This window comes from Mya arenaria, chromosome 10 (genome assembly GCF_026914265.1).
Source record: "Mya arenaria isolate MELC-2E11 chromosome 10, ASM2691426v1".
Classification (NCBI taxonomy): Eukaryota; Metazoa; Mollusca; class Bivalvia; order Myida; family Myidae; genus Mya; species Mya arenaria.
In genome coordinates, this window is record NC_069131.1 from 21,936,090 (window position 1) to 21,957,076 (window position 20,987).

At 33.9% G+C, this 20,987-nt stretch overlaps 2 protein-coding genes across 2 annotated transcripts; both read left to right on the plus strand.

Moving 5' to 3' along the window:
- Positions 1–10,915: 10,915 nt before the first annotated feature.
- On the plus strand, positions 10,916–16,852 carry LOC128204455 (uncharacterized). Its single transcript, XM_052905869.1, has 7 exons — positions 10,916–11,065; positions 13,236–13,316; positions 13,694–13,775; positions 14,857–14,990; positions 15,179–15,324; positions 15,897–16,030; positions 16,752–16,852. Exons 1-7 carry the CDS (start codon positions 10,916–10,918, stop codon positions 16,850–16,852), a joined length of 828 nt encoding a protein of 275 aa, XP_052761829.1.
- Positions 16,853–17,517: 665 nt separating this feature from the next.
- Positions 17,518–19,355, plus strand: LOC128205473 (uncharacterized). The gene is made up of 3 exons (XM_052907133.1): positions 17,518–17,680; positions 18,527–18,656; positions 19,179–19,355. Exons 1-3 carry the CDS (start codon positions 17,540–17,542, stop codon positions 19,226–19,228), a joined length of 321 nt encoding a protein of 106 aa, XP_052763093.1. The 5' UTR covers positions 17,518–17,539; the 3' UTR covers positions 19,229–19,355.
- The last annotated feature ends 1,632 nt before the right edge of the window (positions 19,356–20,987 follow it).

Sequence of the window (20,987 nt, forward strand, 5' to 3'; positions counted from 1 at the left end):
GGATTAGAAATATCTTTGGGAATATTACCAAACACTTCATAGTATAGTATTGAAGAGTTATAGTGTGGTTTTCAACATTTCTGGTAATATTCCCAAAAGTATCCATAGTATGCCAGGTTTTCTGGGAATATTACCAATATGATCTTGAAAATTTGGTAACATTACCAAAACATTTTGAAAATATTTCCAAACACTTTGTAGTATAGTATTGAAAGTTGTGGTGGGGGTTTCAACATTTGTGGGAACATTCCCAAAATAATCGATACTATGCCGAGAGATTTTCTAAAATATTCTTCAACTATGAAAAGTCACAAATATTTGGTAATATTCCCAAAAAAAATGATGAACATTTTCTGCTAGGATTCTGAATTTAATGTCCAGGTTTTCTGGGAATATTACTAATTTGATCTTGAAAATTTGGTAACATTACCAAAACATTTTGAAAATATTTCCAAACACTTTGTAGTATAGTATTGAAAGTTGTGGTGGGGGTTTTAACATTTGTGGGAACATTCCCAAAATAATCGATACTATGCCGAGAGATTTTCTAAAATATTCTTCAACTAGGAAAAGTCAACTATGAAAAATATTTGGTAATATTCCCCCCAAAAAAAAGATGAACATTTTCTGCTAGGATTCTGAATTTAATGTCCAGGTTTTCTGGGAATATTACCAATTTGATCTTGAAAATTTGGTAACATTACCAAAACATTTTGAAAATATTTCCAAACACTTTGTAGAATAGTATTGAAAGTTGTGGTGGGGGTTTTAACATTTGTGGGAACATTCCCAAAATAATCGATACTATGCCGAGAGATTTTCTAAAATATTCTTCAACTATGAAAAGTCACAAATATTTGGTAATATTCCCCCAAAAAAATGATGAACATTTTCTGCTAGGAATCTGAATATAATGTCCAGGTTTTCTGGGAATATTACCAATTTGATCTTGAAAATTTGGTAACATTACCAAAACATTTTGAAAATATTTCCAAACACTTTGTAGTATAGTATTGAAAGTTGTGGTGGGGGTTTCAACATTTGTGGGAACATTCCCAGAATAATCAATACTATGCCGAGAGATTTTCTAAAATATTCTTCAACTATGAAAAGTCACAAATATTTGGTAATATTCCCAAAATATGAAAATTTGGTAACATTACCAAAACATTTTGAAAATATTTCCAAACACTTTGTAATATAGTATTGAAGAGTTATGATGTGGTTTTCAACATTTCTGGTAATATTCCCAAAAGTATTCATAGTATGTTGAGAGGTTTTCTAAAAATTAATAAAAACTAGGGGTTGTCACAAATATTTGGTAATTTTTCTGAATTATGAACATTTTCGGCTAACATTTTAAAATTCGTCTTGGAAATAATGCCCAGGTTTTCTGGGAATATTACCAATGTTAATCTTGAAATTTCTGGTAACATTACCAAAACCTTTCGGGAATATTACCAAACATTTCAAAGTATAGTATTTAAAGTTATAGTGGGGGTTTTAACATTTTTGGGAACATTCCCAAAACTATCGATATTATGCCGGGAGATTTTCTAAAATATTCTTCAACTATGAAAAGTCACAAATATTTGGTAATATTCCCAAAATAAATGATGAACATTTTCTGCTAGGATTCTGAATAAAATGTCCAGGTTTTCTGGGAATATTACCAATTTGATCGTGATATTTGGTAACATTACCAAAATTATTTGAGAATATTACCAGATGAACTGAAATAGACTAACTCAACAAAAAGCCTTTGAAAACTCCACAAATAGTTTCTGTAGGACCAAACAGTTCATAGTATAGTATTGAAAACTGGGGCTTTTCAACATTTTTGAGAACATTCCCAAAATAATCCATATTATGCCGAGAGATTTTCTATATCATTCTTAAACTAGGAATAGTCACAAATATTTGGTAATATTCCCAAAATGAATTACGAACATGTTCCGTTATCGTTCTCAAATTCATCCTGAATACAATTATATTATCTTGAAATATTTGGTAACATTACCAAAACATTTTTGGGCATATCAAAAGATGAATTGAAATAAAATAATCCAAAAGAAAAAGCTCCACGTGAGCTGCTGTAGGACATGAATTATTCTGGGAATATTACCAAAATCTTCATTGCATAGTATTGAAATTAACAGCAGGTTTTTCAGCATGTTTGTAATATTCCCAGAATAATCTAAACAATAATAATAAACATTTTTAAAACATGCAATATTCGCAAATGTTTGGTAATATTTCCAATAAAAATATAAACATTTTATAACAAGAGATGTTTGTCAAACATTAATCCCCACCACCCCCTGAGCGCCATGTTGTCAGGATTATTTGAACAATCGAAATACGCATGGACTGAAATGACAGCTGATTGGTCATTGCCATTGGATGACTTTAAGGCAGTTTAAAGATTATGACCATTCAAAGTGTGAGGATAGCTAAGATAAGGATAAGAAAAAAGCTTATAAGCTACTATGTAGGCGAAAACGATATCAGTATGAGAGGAATTACACCAAGAAATTGCAGCAGAATATTAATAACTCTAAATTGTTTTGGGGTGAAATTAAGAAATTATCTAACAATTGCTATGTTGACAGTTCTAATATTTCCTTTGATACATGGTATGAACATTTCTCACAGTTATTTTCTTCTACCGACTCGAGCGGCAACGCAGAACCGATGGGAGAACGCTAACCAGATGACAGTGTTGACGATATTACAGACTATATTTTTAATTCCCCTATTACTGACATTGAAATAATAGAAAGTGCGAAACATCTTAAGGCTGATAAGGCAGTTGGTGGAAATTTGAAGCCAAGACATTTAATATATGGTATTAAACCGCTGCTTTCATTTATTGTTAATCTTTTTAATAGAATATTCACTACGGGTACATTCCCAACAGCATGGACAAAAACAATTATTATTCCTGTTTATAAAAAGTGAGATAAGTACAATACTAATAACTTTCGAGGTATTGCACTCATTGATGTGTTGAGTAAAATATATATATCAATTTTAACTGCACGTCTGACATTTTATGTTGATATGTACAGTAAATTATGTGAGTCACAAGCAGGGTTTAGAACCAATTATAGTACAATTGACAATGCATTTACTATGTTATCTTTAATAAGTAAACAACTATATGTCCGAAAGAAACCTTTGTATGTCGCCTTTATTGATTTTCAAAAGGCATTTGATTCAGTTATTAGACAAAAATTGTATGATGTTATTAGCCAGAATTGTGTAAAGGGAAATTTGTACAATGCTATTAATGCTATATATTCTTCTGTTAAAGCTTATGTTAAAACGGATGAAGGATGTTCAGATGTATTCACATGCCCTGTTGGTCTACGTCAGGGTTGCAGTCTTAGTCCTGTTTTATTCTGTATGTTCATAAATGAGTTATCTGTTTTTATGTCTAATAATGATGTCAAAGGTATTCAACCTTTTTCGGATTATACAGATATATTCTTATTGATGTTTGCTGATGACATAGCTCTACTGTCGGATACGATAAGTGGGTTACAAAAGCAAATTAATTTACTGCATACATATTGTCTAGAAATGAAGCTTACTGTTAATATTGATAAATCAAAAGTTGTTGCTTTTAAAAATGGTGGTAGAATCGCCAGAAGTGAGAAATGGGTGTACAGCAGCAGATGTATAGAAGTTGTAAATGGTTTTACGTATGTTGGTGTTTATTTTACAAGTAGATTGTCATTGTATAAAATGTCAGAATCTGTTGCCCTTAAGGCAAGACGTGTACTAAATCATATCTATGTTTCTCTGCAGAATTTGTGTTATGTGCCTTACTCGATGTACTATAAAATATTTGATACTAAAATAAGACCTATTCTATTATATGGATCAGAGCTGTGGGGACTAAAACATATGCAATGTATTGAATCTGCACATGTTACTGCTTGTAAACGATATTTAAAAGTCCCACCCAGTGCTTGCAATGATGCTATATTAGCTGATCTTGGGAGATTTCCTATGTTTATTATGTCTGCCAAAAGATGTTTGAAATATTGGATTAGAATCCTGAATTTAAACTATATGTTCAAAGGCTAAAAGACCAATATGTGCAAACTTGGAGAGAAAGAATATTCTCGAATAGCAAGTTATTTCATTTTGCAAATTACAAAGATAGCTTTGAAGTTGCATTATATGTACATGTTATTGATATTGTAGAGGTCAGAATCTGCTATGCAAGATTTAGAAGTTCTTGTCACAATCTTATGATTGAAAAGGGGAGGCATTATGAAATAAATAGAGACTAAAGATATTGTCCATATTGTGAATGTATTGTCGAGGATGAATTTCATTTCCTTCTTGGGTGCCCCCTTTATTCTAAATTACGTGTTAAATACATATCTGGCATGTATCATGAGTTTCCAACATTGCAAAGATTTTATAATTTGATGTCAAGTAGAAATGAGCTAATTATAAGAAATACTGCTATGTTTGTATACTATGCTTTTAAACTACGAAATAATTATTTCCATGATTATTATGTATAGGCATATATTTATGTCATTGTGCATAGTGTATTAATCATGAATTGAATGTTATATCAGCATGTGAGATTGATAAAACGTCTTGCCATTTTACGCATAGTATATCAATATTACCTTCATATGTGTTAAATTATAAGAAATGATGCACATTGTTAAATATGTCTATGTACTTACACTGATATGCTTGTAAAATAGAACCAATCTATAATATCTATATTACGTTATGAATAATGAATATTGAATTGCATAATTTTCATGACCTATCATACCTGTTGTATTGATTTGTATATATATATGTATATGTAAATGATTGGGCCGGAGGCCATATATCATAATAAAATTATATATATCTATATCTATCTATCTACTTGTCTAAATTTGAACAAGATATCTAAAAAAAATAAGGAAAATCTGCAAGTTTAAAAAAGAAAGGTGTTAAATTCCGAGAAAGCCTAAAATCAATCTGGCGCTGGCTGGAATTTTCTGTGACATATTTGGTGCTGAAATGGTTCACAATACGGTGTAGGATTTTTGTAAATTCTCTTCCAGAACTAAGATGGCTACCAAGGCCAATCGTGTAGTCATTGCAAGAGTGATAGCTGTAGTTTATATTTGATTGCAAATGCCTATATTTATTTTAGAGATATTTTTCAAGTCACCTTGTCTAGTCATTTCCATGGCATGAGATATGACAATGTATTTTAATGGATATTTTTTTTAACCAAGTTTTCCTAAGGAAAAGTGGAAAACCTAGTTAATAGATTTGGATATGCCACTGGGCAGGCAGGTGGTTGTGACCATTGGCGCTTGTGTCCAGGCTTTAACTTAGCCATGCATAGGGTATTTTGAAAATATTTTAAGTTCTCTCATTTTAAATATTTTTAAGAAATACATTTGCTTGATCTCAAATAGCATTTGTTTGATCTCAAAACTAATATTTGTATAGAATTATCTTTTAGTGTTATCATTCTTTCACTGAAAGTTATCCTTGTACTGTTTACAATACCAGTGTTTAGTTAATAGGTGAATAAACTGTGAGCAAGAGTTAAATGACTTTATATTTTTGTTCGCTCTTCGCTTGCTCCTCTTTTTTGCTAAATGCAAAACAAATATCCGATGAACGAGTTATCAATTTGGTGTGGCCTAAACGATAATAGTTGTATATTTATCAACTATTTTAACCGAAAAAGGTTAAGATAAAAACATGAAAATAAATCCTGAACTCAATGGAAATCGAGTCTTTCAATGCTTAAAATTAAGAAAAAACACCGTAGGGGCCACCCCTCCGAAGCCCACCCCTTCAGCGGCCCTAATGTCAATTTCCTTCCTACGCGCCTGGACGTAAAAAAACTCCCGTATTGATTTTTAGTCTTTAAAGAACGGTATTTCAGAAACGCGACTAGTCGCCTGACACGACATATTGAACATGAATATATTAATACACACCACCTGTGTAGCAACAGAACTACTTACGTGAAAATGGGCCGTAGGAAGTAGTCCATCCGAAATATTTAATGAACGTTATTGCATTCAGTACATGTGAAGATGGTTTTATCAACCAGGATCATAATTCATCTTAGTTTGTATTTAATCAATCACCAGCATAAAAGTAACTCTAATTAGTATGATGAACACAGTATATCTGCACATCCTGTAAAATAAGACGAAACATACTTTGTTATTCGTTCATTCCTGATATATGATTTTGTTTAAATGTTTTTGTGTATCAGATTTTTGTTCATTAAGGTATTGTTTTTTTGTTTAAAAAAATACATACCAAAGGTGTTTCACCGCCCCGACTGCGTTAATTGGCTTGGCCAACTTTGACATTCTAAGCTATAACTAACCCCATGGTTTCACCGAATATTTTTATATCATACCAATACGGCTTACCGATATTTACTTTAAAGGCCAGATCATAAATTATATATGTTACAACTGTAAGACATACCATGCATAATTTAATTTCTATAGGAGGGATTTTTCGTGTTAAAAACATGACATGTATTTGGATATAAACGTCATTTTTTCATTATAAATGTGTCATTAAGGGGCTATTTTGATTAACAACTGCGATCAATCATGAATGACGCAAAGCCATTGGTACAGGACTGGTCATGCGGTTACATCAAATTTTTTCCACATTGGATCACTTATCTTAAATACGTACCAAAATTTAAAAACCCTCAAAAGTCAGGAAAAACTCAATTCTCTTTAATTCTTTGATTAAGTGGGACTGTTAACTTAAGCAAGGTGGGTTCTTGTCTTCAATCTAAAGACTCATAAAATCCAAATACCATTTCATTTTGTAACCCGCAAACAATGCGTATTTTGGTTCGGCTCAATCAAGAATTTTCTATGGGTAAAGAATTAATGTGGGAAAAGATGTAATGCTTTTTTCAGTATTATTAATTGTTGTTTTGATGTTTAATTATCACCATTGAACTAGTTACCAACAAGAGTGTATACTAACAGAGATCAGTAAAAAATATCTAAAATGAGAACAGCCTAATGCACAAGTCAGTGTTTTTCGTAAATATGGCACAGTAGTTGGTGCAGCGGGAGGGGGGTCTTTCGGGGATAAAGTTGACCTGATATTTATGCATATGATGATACACCACAGTCGGGGTTGAGAAGGCTACCCTTGGACTTTCTCTATGCCAAGAGGATTTTACGCAATCATCAGGTTGTCTAAATATCCTATGAGTTCAAGCTAAACACACCATGCCCCGGCCCTTACCTGGTGGGGCAAAACTACTATAGGTGCAGTTCGTACTCTAATATAGTAGTTTTGTCGTGAACGACTCTAGTAAGGGTTTTGATAACTATACGTGTGTCATAATATTGCACTTTTAGACGGAATTCACCACGATCAATATAATCAATGTTCAACTGGCATTGGATCGTTTTTCATTGTTCGTTATCTTATTAGCCGTTGTTTACAGTATTAATGTTTCATTGAGACGAAATAGATACCAACATATGAACGATCAAACCATAAAACTTGATAACTGTCTAAATTTTTTATTATCAGCATATAAATAAATCAGTACAATTGAGAAATGTGACATGAATAAACTATAATGTAAAGCATGATAATAGTATATAGCATTGAACCTTTTATGTAACAAACGAGGTAACAACTAATTTTTAGAATATTTTAAAATACCACTGAATTTGTTTATTTACATCCCATTTTAGTTATTGTTCAAGTATGAAATAGTGATTCCAGTTTTTATAAAGTTCGTTCGTTACCATGCTTTTAAAATATATTCAATGATTATTATTAGACCATGAAAGAAGTTTTAAAAATAATTGCCTGAAAAAAATACAGATTATTCTTCTTGGCCTATGAATACAGCTTCATGCTTTACTGTTCATCAAAATTGACCCATTTTGCCTCGAGGAAATCGTGTTTTAGGAGTTATATACAGTGGAAACTTACTAAACTGGATCTCCACAAAACCGGAATCCTGTCCCGATTTCCCCCTTCTATTTTCAATGTAATAATCCCTACAAAACCGGAACCTCGGAATTCAGGATACCGGACAAAAAATCGAGAACATTTGTTCGTTATCAACGTAATTTTACTTCACAAAACCGGACGTATATTTGTCCAAACATGTCAAGATATTTTTGTGTATTAGGAATTCGTGAATCGCGTGTCACTTTGGTTTAACAGCCGGTGCGTCGTTAAATATTGCACCTGTGATGTTGTGTTAACTCGATAATCGATAATGATGATTGTGCTGTGGATTGACTGCCGCGCGGTAATCAAACGATAATCAAACTTGTGAAATGAAAATTGATTGCAACATTAATTTGTTTAATGCTGAAAATAAAAATCTAGACATGATTATTAAGTGATCATTTTGGAGGGTTGTTTATACATTTATTGGTACAACGTGTACATGAGAAATGGAGCAATGAAACAGTGAATGCTGATTGGTTGAATTAGAGTGAGCGTGCTCTAACGAACAATGCTCACTCTATGAAAATTAGTCTTATATTCCATCAAAAAGTTGCATCTTTGGTTTGATCATATTTCAAAGATTTGACAAACAATAAAAATATATGGAAATTTTGTACTATCATGTCGATATCAATTCTCCCTGTACGAATATTTAATAATAAGTTTAGGTGTAATCATTTAAATGCACTAGTTTCATAAACATCGCTATTGTTTGAACCAGTTTTCGTGTATTTTTAGCTCAACTATTCGAAGAATACGATGACTTTATTACTCGCCCCGGTATCAGCGTCCGATAAAGGTGTTATAGCAAGTTAGCATTTTTACATATAACTCTTTAACCCTTTATTCACTACACTTAACATTTCACGCAATTGCTCAGGGCAGTACACAATGGGTTACTTAACTCCATATTTTCCTAAACACAAATTATGGCCCCTGATTGACTAAGGAACTTAGTTATAGGGCACATTGTGTCAGGTTAATGTTATATCGCAAGTAAGGGTATAGAAGGTAGTTATACAAATACCAACTTGCCCTAAAACTTTAACCTGACACAATATGCCCTAAAACTAAGTCAATCAGGGGTCATAATTTGAATTTAGGAAACTATGGAGTTACGTAACCCCATTGTGTAATGGTCCTGAACAACTGTTACATATTAAGTGAAATGAATGAAGGGTATTGGGTTTAAATGAAAATGTCATGTTGACCTAAAACATTAACCTGACACAATGTGCCCTAAAACTAAGTCAATCAGGGGTCATAATTTGTATTTAGGAAACATGGAGTTACGTAACCCCATTGTGTAATGGTCCTGAACAACTGTTACATATTAAGTGAAATGAATGAAGAGTATTGGGTTTAAATGAAACTGTCATGTTGACCTAAAACTTTAACCTGACATATTATGCCCTAAAACTAAGTCAATCGGAGGCCATAATTTGTATTTAGATATTTATGGAGTTACGTAACCCCATTGTGTAATGGTCCTGAACAACTGTTACATATTAAGTGAAATGAATGAAGGGTATTGAGTTTAAATGAAAATGTCATGTTGACCTAAAACTTTAACCTGACATAATATGCCCTAAAACTTAGTCAATCAGGGGTCATAATTTGTATTTAGGAAACTATGGAGTTACGTAACCCCATTGTGTAATGGTCCTGAACAACTGTTACATATTAAGTGAAATGAATGAAGGGTATTGAGTTTAAATGAAAATGTCATGTTGACCTAAAACTTTAACCTGACACAATGTGCCCTAAAACTAAGTCAATCAGGGGTCATAATTTGTATTTAGGAAACTATGGAGCTATGTAACCCCATTGTGTAAAGGTCCTGAACAACTGTTACATAATAAGTGAAATGAATGAAGGGTATTGAGTTTAAATGAAAATGTCATGTTGACCTAAAACTTTAACCCGACACAATGTGCCCTAAAACTAAGTCAATCAGGGGCCATAATTTGTATTAAGATATCTATGGAGTTACGTTACCCCATGGTGTAATGGTCCTGAACAACTGTTACATATTAAGTGAATTGAATGAAGGGTATTGGAGTTTAAATGAAAATGCCATGTTGCCCTAAAAGTTGAACCTGGCACCGACGTCGTTGCGAGTTGTAAAGTTTCATAATACCTCTTAATAGTAGAGCTAAATATATTTGAATGGCCTCAACTTATGACCGATAAGTGCCCGTCATTACCTACGAATAGGTTACTGTAAATTGAATTTCTAATATTACAAAAGACGTCATGCTACCCCCCCCCCCACCTGAGCGCCATGATGTCAGGATTATTTGGACAATTGAATGAAATATACATGGACTGAAATGAAAGCTGATTTGTAATTGACACAGGATGCCCTTTAGGCAGTTTTAAGATTATTACCATTCAAAGTGTGATGGCAGTATGTATAGTTTTTAATAATGTTCCGATGATGACTGATATTTGCAGATAAAGTGTATCCTCTTAGCAGCAGGGAATAAGTATATATGACAAAATATTAATGATGAATATGAGTAATGACCATGACCTTTGACTCTATGACCTCAAAATCAATAGGGGTCATCAACTGTTAACCACAAACCTAAATGTCAAGTTTGAGGAATATGGGTGTCAAGTTATCACACAGAGAAGCTCTTTGCATTCAAGGTCACTGTGACCTTGACCTTTGACCCAATGTCCCAATGACCCTTAATCAAAAGAGAAGGTTATCAACAGGTCAAGCCCAACCCCATGTAAAGTTTAAGGGTCATGGGTGCAGGCATTGTCGATTTATCACTTGAACAACATTTAGGCACTCAAGGTCACTGTGACCTTGACCTTTGGCCCGATGACCCATAAAATCAATAGGGGTCATCTACTGCTCAGACTCAACCTCCAAGTCAAGTTTAAGGCCATGGGTACAGGCATTGTTGAGTTATCTCCCAGACAACCGTTTATCATACAAGGTCACTCTGACAATGGTCTTAAGCATGATGACCCCAAAAATCATGAGGAATCATCTACTAGTCAGGCCAAACCTTCAAGTCAAGTTTGGTGGCCATGGGTGAGGGCATTGTCGAGTTATGACTCGGACAACCTTTTAACGTTCAATGTCACTGTGATCTTGACCTTTAGCCCAATGACCCCAAAAAAGGTGTCCTCTACTGGTCAGACCCAGCCACCATGTCAGCTTTGGTGTTAAAGGTCTAGGTATTGTTCAGTTATCACTAGAACAAGATTTAAAATTATTTTACCATTAAAGGTCACTCTGACCTTGACCTTTGACCCGATGACCGCTTAAATCATTAGGTGTCACCTAATGTTCAGATCCAACCTTCATGTCCAGTTTAATGACCATACGTCAAGGTATTGTTGAGTTATCACTCGGACAAGCTTTAGTTCACCGACGGACCGACCGACCGACCGACATGTGCAAAGCAATATACTTCTCTTCTTCGAAGGGGGCATAACTAATTTGTTTTATTACAGGAAATGATAAACTTATCTTTTACTAAGAAAAATGAAAATTTGATTTCATCGCATACGTTTTTGTTAGTATAAAATTAAAGTGACACTCTTATTCAAAATCAATACATACACATGCATGACAAATATCAATATTGACTGATAAACCTCTAACTACTTACTAAATAATGCATTTATGGAAAATATTAATGACTGATTACAAGATTGTAACCGTGTATTTAATAGCAGAAAGCGCAAAAATATTAAATGATTGGTGAATGCTAATAGATTTACTGTTGTCTACTATAGTCACATAAGGTAGAAATACCGTGTTTTATGCTCGTTTCTTTCAAATTTAACTTGGTATTCTTTATAAGAACCATTGTTTTCTACATTTATTAAATATTTTTGGAATATTAAAACAATAGTATTAATTGTGGTAAATCGTATTTGGGAGTAAGAGTGCATCTTTAAATGAAACCAGGAAATAGCAAAGGATGTTTTCACTATTTGTAGGTAAAGTTAGACAAGAACAAATTTACATACTCTGCGTTATTCTATAAGTATCTGTCTGCATTCGTCGTAAGATATATCTAAAATTTACGTTGCAACCTAATTGAAGTGGTCTTTTAATTAGCACCATTTTACACCGCATAACAGTTACAAAAGATTTTCCATTTTACAACCCCGGTGCATAAATCTTTGAACACGTCATGTCAAAATGTAGATCTTTCTATACTCGATTTCGATTTGCTGTTCTAAAGCCCTCTCCCTACACGTCTTTATTATATTACTCTGAAAGTTAGCCTTAAAATTCCTCCGTTTAGAATTCGCATCAGTGGTCCCCGCCTAGGAACCAAGACCAATTGTAATTTAATTTATCCAAACTATCCAAAAAACTTGTGAATCCTGTAAAGTAACCTTTTATCGAACTGTGTACGCACAATCTGGGGACATAGAGAATACGATTATTGAACCATTTTTCTTTAAACTGTTAAAAACCTGTAAAAACATTAAAGCTTGAATATATATTGGATACTTGACGAAGAAGAACACAATATATTTGATATATATGCATTTAATCGTTAACACACGAATTTAACCGAATTTAGCCAAGTCAACTAACGCAGTCGGGGCGGTGAAACACCTTATGTATGTAATTATTTTTAAACAAAAAACAACAACAATAGCTTAATGAACAAAAAACCGATACACAAAAACATTTAAACAAAAACATATATCAGGAATGAACGAATAACAAAGTATTTTCGTACTTGTATTTTACAGGATGTGCATATGTACAATGTTCATCATACTAATTAGAGTTACTTTTATGCTGGTGATTGACCAAATATAAACTAAGATGAATTTTGATCCTGGTTGATAAAACCATCTTCACGTGTACTGAATGCAATAACGTTCATTAATTATTTCGGAAATATATCAACCGCACCTTCGGAGATTTCCGTTTTGGTTCCGAATTTTTGAAATGTTGATTGTGCTAATGATGTGGTTGGTAGCAAAACATAAGCTTATGTTATTTTTGTTCAATCACAGCATGGACCACTTCTTATGGACCATTTTGTTTCAGATATGAAAACTAAAACGGACACATTGGAAAACATATAACAAAAGTCTCTATTAGAATTGGAAGTATAATCGATCGTTTAGGTTTACAGTAGCTACGCCCCAGCAGTCCAAATGTGTTCTCAGTTACATAACAACGTTTTCCCGCCTTGAGAATTCTTGCTTTCTCCGTGGATCTCTAGGAAAATGGCCCTAATTACGAGTATATAAACCACCCTCAGATACTCCATTCTTCAGAAGACATATTTTCTCCAGAAAACAAGGTAAGTGGATATTTCTTGCATTTTAGCTTTTATAATTTTATATTAACTTTATATGAAAGGTTTTATATATCTATAATGAAAGCTTCAAATTTTAATGCATGTATTCAACTTCTCTGACTCTGCTTCGAAACTTAAAACTCGTTTTTCACTATGTTAAATTTGAATTTGTTTTTATTCAACATTTCCCTACCATTTAATCAAAATATTGTTTGTACATTGTACAGTGATTGATAATTTGCTGATGTATAGCAAAAAACTACAATAGGTCATTTTTGTTATCGTGTGCTTAATGCGAAACGTCTCCAAATTGTGACTTTAACATTTTAGATACAATGCACCATTGAAGGTACCTCATCCTACCATGTTTGTTTTTCCAGATGTCCCTGTCCACCGTTTTATTGTTGGTTGTGTGTTTGACGGCGACTCGTTTTCTGTATATACACGCAGCAGTCGTATTCAGTAAGTTTTTTTTGTTTTATTTGAAGCTAAAATCTGCATTGTTTGTGTACGCGATATTCAGGTGGTATTCCAGATGTACTCGATCAATAGGGCGATTTGTGTAATGTTTGCAAAGCTTTGGACTGGGTTAGAAATTTAAACACGATTTTTCGTTTTTTACTCCATTCGTGGACACGACTATAATACACAACCTTTCGAGTGTTGAATCAAATATCTTCATACAATTAGAACCAAACGCCGTTATGTAGCGATGATGTGGATATTTCATGTCTTATTAAAGCATTTTACCAGCGTGGGTATTTCGATTTTGGCAGGATATAACTGTAAATAGTTGTACAAATTATACAAAATAAAGGAATGAAATTGTTATACGAACAACTTTATGACTGAAATGTTTAAAGTAAATGTACAATTTTAATGTATGATTCAACTATTGTAGTTTCAAGTTTGGCTACAGGTGTTGTTTTTTTGAGAATTAAGTTGTCAAAATATAATGCTAAAACTTTAAATACTTTAACCAAAAACTATCGGTCTCTTATTTCAGCTGATACTTACTAAGCTTAAACACGTTTTTTCTTGATTTATTTTCCCGATGAATCGTAAAATTAACAATTGTTTTCTCCTAACGGTATAACAATATTTACTTTGAAAGTCGCACTACAACGTGGTACGATATTTATTAAATACAGATGCGTGTATCCTGTGTTAGTATCATCAGCTTCATCTTTGTTTCTAATGTACATTTTAGCGTCAAAATTGCTTTTAACTGGACCCTTGGGGCCATATTCAATATCTGGTTTAACTTCTATTTTTGAGTTCGGAATACACATCACATCAGATGTGTAATTTAAATGAAGTTTTGATATGTAATTTAAAAGAATGTAATGCAATCCACTCACTCCGCAATAACTTGAACGGTTTTAAAAAGGTGGCGTACACATATATAATCTGCTTATTTGTCCTTAGTATGCCATTTTAAGTATTATAAAAGGTAATTGTAATCCGGTCAAGTACCATTTTTGCCTGTATATAACTCCTGAATATATTTTGATACTAATTCTGATAAATTTTAAAACTTCAGCATGTGACGAAACCGGTCTAATTTCTATAACAACGTTTCCATCGAAAGCCAACAAGATTGCCATTGACTCCTCGAATACAGTTTTAACGATAGATGACTCAACCTCCGGAATCCTAAAAATTGCCGCTGGAAAGGTAGGCATCAATTTTAAGAAATGACGTGTAAGTACAGACGTGTATATTAATAACAAATGAAACTGGAAATGCCTTTATCCGTTAGAAATATTTAGAAAAAAAAAAACATACTGCAGAACTTCATGTCATACATGTCGGTTTTCAAAAAGTCTACTCTAAATGTGTAATTAATAATTCCGATTTTGCAGGATGCGCAAATCACAGTTGCGTTTTCGGACTATGACATGTCCACCGTCAAAGCTTTTGCCGGCGATGCCGAGGCTTACTCGTTGCAGTGCACCGAAATTGACAGTACTGGAGTTAGTAAAACGGTGACGGCGAGCGCTGCAGCATCGTAAGTGATCAATATGAACACTTTTCCATTTTCTATAAGCTTAACTGCTCAGTTGAAATCACTATGCGCCCTCCTTGTAGTGTAGTTTAATGTTTATCGCGTACAGATCTGTCAATAACTAATCTTAATTCGTTTTGGTAAGTTATCAACGTGACCAGTTATATTACATTCACTTTGATTATGTGCAAGCTCGTACCTAAAACTACTTGTGGTCGTCAGGGGGTGGATTGTAGGGGGGTTTGGGGTGTTCATGACACTTAAATTCCTATTCTTCAAATGAAATGTCGTTGATTCCTTAAAAGTAATTTCCGGAATATTTTGTTTCGAGGTATGTGAGCTATATACAGAGTTTCATAGGTGTCCCCTATTTTGTTGGAGCTTACTTTCATATTAGACAAGTTTAATTTTTTCTTCAAAATCAGCACAGATTTGAGAAGACTCCCCTTTAACTTGTTTTGTATATCTCCGAATCGGCACAGATTTGAGCAAACTCCCCTAAAACTTGTTTTGTATTCCCCAAAATCAGCACAGATTTGAGCAACCTACTCTTAAAACTGTTTTGTATTTCTCAGAATCAGCACAGATCTGAACACAGTAACGCCTACGTACACTGTATCATCGAGGATTACGGCTACAAATGACGACGCTACAGCTATCTCCAGTGTAACTGTTGGAAATGATTTCCTCTACGTAATTGTAGTTCCAAGTAAGTTATACATTATAAGAGGAATCAACCGTCGACACCAAACATGTTTTAGTATCAATATATTACAAAGACGGCTATCGTCGAAAATATATAGAACCATAAAAAGACATTAAATTTAAACACGTGGTTTCACTGGAACTTGTGCGTAACTAAATAAAAGTAGTTCCATACAGATACTGTTTTTTATTTCCCGTCGGCGAGATATGAAAATCCAGCTTGGCCAAATATCTGTGTCTACTTAACTAGAACTGGGGCAATTAAATGCTACTGCACCCACAAGTCTTATTTAGAAAAAAAAACCACGAGCTAGTTTTTATATAATATATATGCACGGTGTTTGGTGTTGTGTGCTGTTGTTCCATGTTTCTTCTTTGTGATTGTTTATGTGTTCTATGTCATTGGCGTTATGCCTGTGCCATAAAACGGGGTTAATGTTTAAACTTTTGGTAATGAGCTTGTTTCTAGAGTTTTTCACAAATATTCGAAGACCTAAAAAGGTTTTAATGTAACCTTTATCCAACTATGGAGTTCAAGAATGCATTTACCGATATGTGCCTTCTAACATCGTATAACGTTCATTAAAGCTGCATATAAGTTATTTTAGAATGCTATTGTTGAAACTTGCTTTTCATTATCATAAGCAAATTATATTGTGCCCGGGTTGTTTTTGCTGTATTTCATACGTTGAGCTCAAACATTAAAACCATAATCTTATTTCCAGGTGTATACACAATTAGTGTAGTAAGCTGCGATGCTTTTGCGCATGACGGATCATCGAAGGTCGCAGCTCTTACTGTTGCCTTGCTTGGCGCAAGCGGGTAGGTATCTGAATAAAGCCTTGCACATCATCAGACGTGCTGCGATATGTCCTACACCACCTTGTATACAAATGGCTAATTCTTTGGTAGGGTTAAGGGTGGCCGAAAACTTCATTGATAGGTCGATAGTTATCCATAAATTTATGCAAACGTTAATTTGCGTATGTATTATATCGAGTTAACACTTTCTGACGTCAAAAACGACTCCATGAAAACGATTGTCATGTATTGCAGCAATCCCAGAATATATTAGTGCATCTATGATAAACACAGCAATGCCAGAACATATGATAAACACAGCAATGCCAGAATATATGATAAACACAGCAATGCCAGATCTAAAATAACTCGTATGTGAAACTTCCTTCTTATAATATAAACTCTGCCATGGAACTAGTTCCATGCCCGCCATGGTTGCAACCAATTTAGTACAACTAGTTATTTCTCTGCATTGGTCAAGCTAGCCGAAACGTTTATGTATCGGTGAATATGTATCCAGTAATTTCTACTTACCAATCAAGCCATCTTCTGAAAGCTACTAGTAATCTTAATTTTATACAATTGACTTCTGTCGGTTTTTAATCAACTGCAGATATGTTGACATTACTTATTAAAGGAAATATGCATATGATATGAACATGTTTTTTTTTATCAAAGATGCACGTCGTCCAATAATCCTGGTGGAGCACTTATGTCGAATGTGGCGTTAAAGGCGAGCACAGCCGGCACATACGAGGCCACAGTAAAAGCATTCAAGTTCTTTAATCAACCTAGTGTGTTGATCGAGTGTGCAATCAAAGTGTGCCCTAGCGGCTCAAGCTGTGCAGCATTGGTAAGTATTTAAACTTGATTATACGACTATCCCCAGCAGAGCTATTGAACGTGTCTTCTGGTAGTAAGCGGACAGTGCACGAGAATTTCGAGTAATCCCACTAGCCGATACATTGTATTTAAGATGGCCATGATAATAATATCTAATGTATATCTTTCGGTAAATGGTTTTATTTGATCTATAAATCTGTATTTATTAATTCATTTATTTGCTCACTTATATATACAATACCCTTATCGCCGTACAAATCGGATATAGTTACTCATTTTTTTCTTAAGTTGCCTCTTACAGACGTAAGAAACCGTTTCGCTTGGAGGAACACTAATTTTATGCTCTGCTTCGCCTCGGACAAAATTGTTTATCCAAGCAAAACGGCTAATTACGTCTGTAAGAGCAAATTAACAAGATTGTTAATAACTTGAACTAGTTGATGTGCTCCGACTTAAATATAAACGAATACAGCTGAAACACTGTCTCAAATATAGCCGATCACACGTGTATCATTAAATTTCCAGAACATGAAAGATTTGAAAATTTACTACAATATCATTAACAGAAGTACTCAAATTTAACAAAGTTGCGGTCTTTTGTGCTATTACGTATTTATACCTTCCGCCTACGCAATATTAGGGTATAAATACTCTTTACGTTCTACCCGATAAACATGTTTTTTACATCCAACCAAACACTTAAATGCAATAATTTATTGGTCAAGCTATTTGATGCGTTTTGTCTGCGGTACTTGTGTGGCATTGTATTCTTTCAATTAGGCGCCTACTTTACGATTCATTTTTATTCCGACATGATCCTATGGCCTTATAGAGAATTTAATATCTAATGTTACAGTCCACCGGAGATTGTGCCCGAAAAAGGAGGTACGTTGAGTCTGTGGATGACGGTAGTTATTCCATGACCACCAGGGATGTTATTGAAGTCATTGATCCATTCACAATCGGTGCAGCATCTGTACCTACAGGTAACTATATTAAATAGGTTTTAGTTCATCTAGGCTAGAAACAAATTGACATCATTTAAATATTTGAAAAATCTAATCTAGCACATCTAAATTCATAAAAAATATTTCATAGAATTGTTTTATACATCGGCCATTTATTAAACATAGTGGTGCGTGTTTCCTGCTGGAAATCCGAAACATTGTGTTCCTAAATTCCTTTGAAAAAACCCCAACCTGTATACTTCCAAAAATACAAACAAATTGATAATGGACATGTGAATTGCAAAAAAACATGTTACTGTAATCCTTCAAAATAGCAATATGATATAGACGAACTTGTCCCGAAAAGGGGTACATTTAGAGGAGATAAACCTGCAGTACCACTGCGCTGATTGATAAAATTGAACCTTACTGTTAACCATGCTTATACTATGTTAAAATCGTCTTTAGACGTTTCCGCAATGCACAGCGACATAGCTATATTATAACTCGACCGAACTTTTGCGACATGATCGGTGATGTATGAACGGTTTCCATTTTCAGTCACCATCACGGCCATCCTTCTCTCGACTATCGCATCGCTTTGGGCATAAGACGACCACGTGATACCAGCAATTTACTGATCGCCATGACCCGATTACGTGACACAGCAACGTGCGGATAGATCTCGTCATAAATAAACACTTGCGTGATTTCCGGTTAAATTCTTGTGATAAAATAGTTAAGGAATAAATGCATATATAGCATATCTACTGTGTTCTGCTTTGTCAAGTGTCCAATATATTACAAGTCATGATTTATGAACCGTTTAACAGTAATAGCTCTGATCTTAATATTGGCAGTATCCCCAGATTGCGCATGCATACTACTAAGAAATACAAGCTTGAATGTGTTTAAATAGTTAAGGTCAAGTGATGTTCACAATCGGGGGCATTGATGCATTCAAAATAGGTAATTTTAACCCGTATAATAAATCCCACCTTGGAAAAACGTGGAAACCTGATAGATGCAATGATTAATTTGTTTTTCAAAGATGCTTTGTGAAGTCTCGATGTGTATCTATACGTTTGAACGTTTTTTAGCCATCATTGTTTTACTTGTATTTCAAACTGTAAGTGAAATGGACCAGTTTTTTTTTTTATTTTAAAAGATGCAATCTCAAAGAATGACTTCACAACATGTGTCAGCAAATGCCCGGATTATAATAGCTAGTGATTATAAGACTGCCACGAAAAAATCAGATTGCAGGTTTTCAGATTCAATTTCGAAAACCAATATTTTGTTAAAAGCGTTTAGTCAAAAAACCTATTTCGGAGTGCAGCTTGAAGTAGTTGATCCTACTTCTATGGGATGTTAAAGCTGCACTCTCACAGATTGAACGTTTTGACAACTTTTTTTATTTTTTGTCTTGGAACGATTTGCGAAAATCTATGAAAACTAGTCCAATAAGACTGCTGACAAAAAAATAGATCGCAGAGTTTTATATTTAAGTTCAAAAATTGATGTTTTATGCATTTTCCTTAAACCGTTAGTAACGGTTTAAGCCATAAAACATTAATTTTCGAACGGAAATATGAAAATCTACGATCTGTTTTTTGTCCGCAAACTTATATTATTGGTTTGCAGATATTTACGCAAAAATTTGCTCTCTACAAGACAAAATTTTTTTAAAAAAGTTGTAAAAATGGTATATCTGTGAGAGTGCAGCTTTAAGAGCCTTCCGCGGTACCCAAGACAAATGACCAAATCAAAAGATAATTTAAAACTTTTTATTTACTTTTGAGGTTCGCTGCATAGCAAGTTTAATACATATATATGTTACAACTTGCCCAGCTGCAATAAGAATTTGAGCAAATTTTACGAAGTAAGATTTTATAAAATTTCTTATCAAAGTATTTGCATTTTGGAAAATATCGTTATAAAAATAATTTATGTCCTACTTTGTCCTATTTTGTACTTCCAAATCAACCATGTCTTGAGGCTTTGTTGTGAATGCAGCTACATGAAAACTGCGGTCGTTCGAACAAGCGGTCGTTCGAGAACCGGCGGTCCCTCGAGGTCGGAGCATGGTCCCGAACATTTTTCCTTCTATTTTCATATAAAATATACCTACGCTGCATCGAAACCTAAATATGTCGAGGAGTCGAGCAAAATAGTCGGTCCCATGTACACAAATCATGCACAAAACCTTATGGCTCCCTCGAGGTCAAAATTTCACACTTTTTCCCGAATGCATGTTCCAAAAAAAACAAAAACAAGTGTAAGTGTTATAATTTTCATAAGTTGTAAAAATTGCAATGCCAGTTGAAAGGCAATTTGATAAGGTGTGAAAAACCGTTTATCACTGGCTAC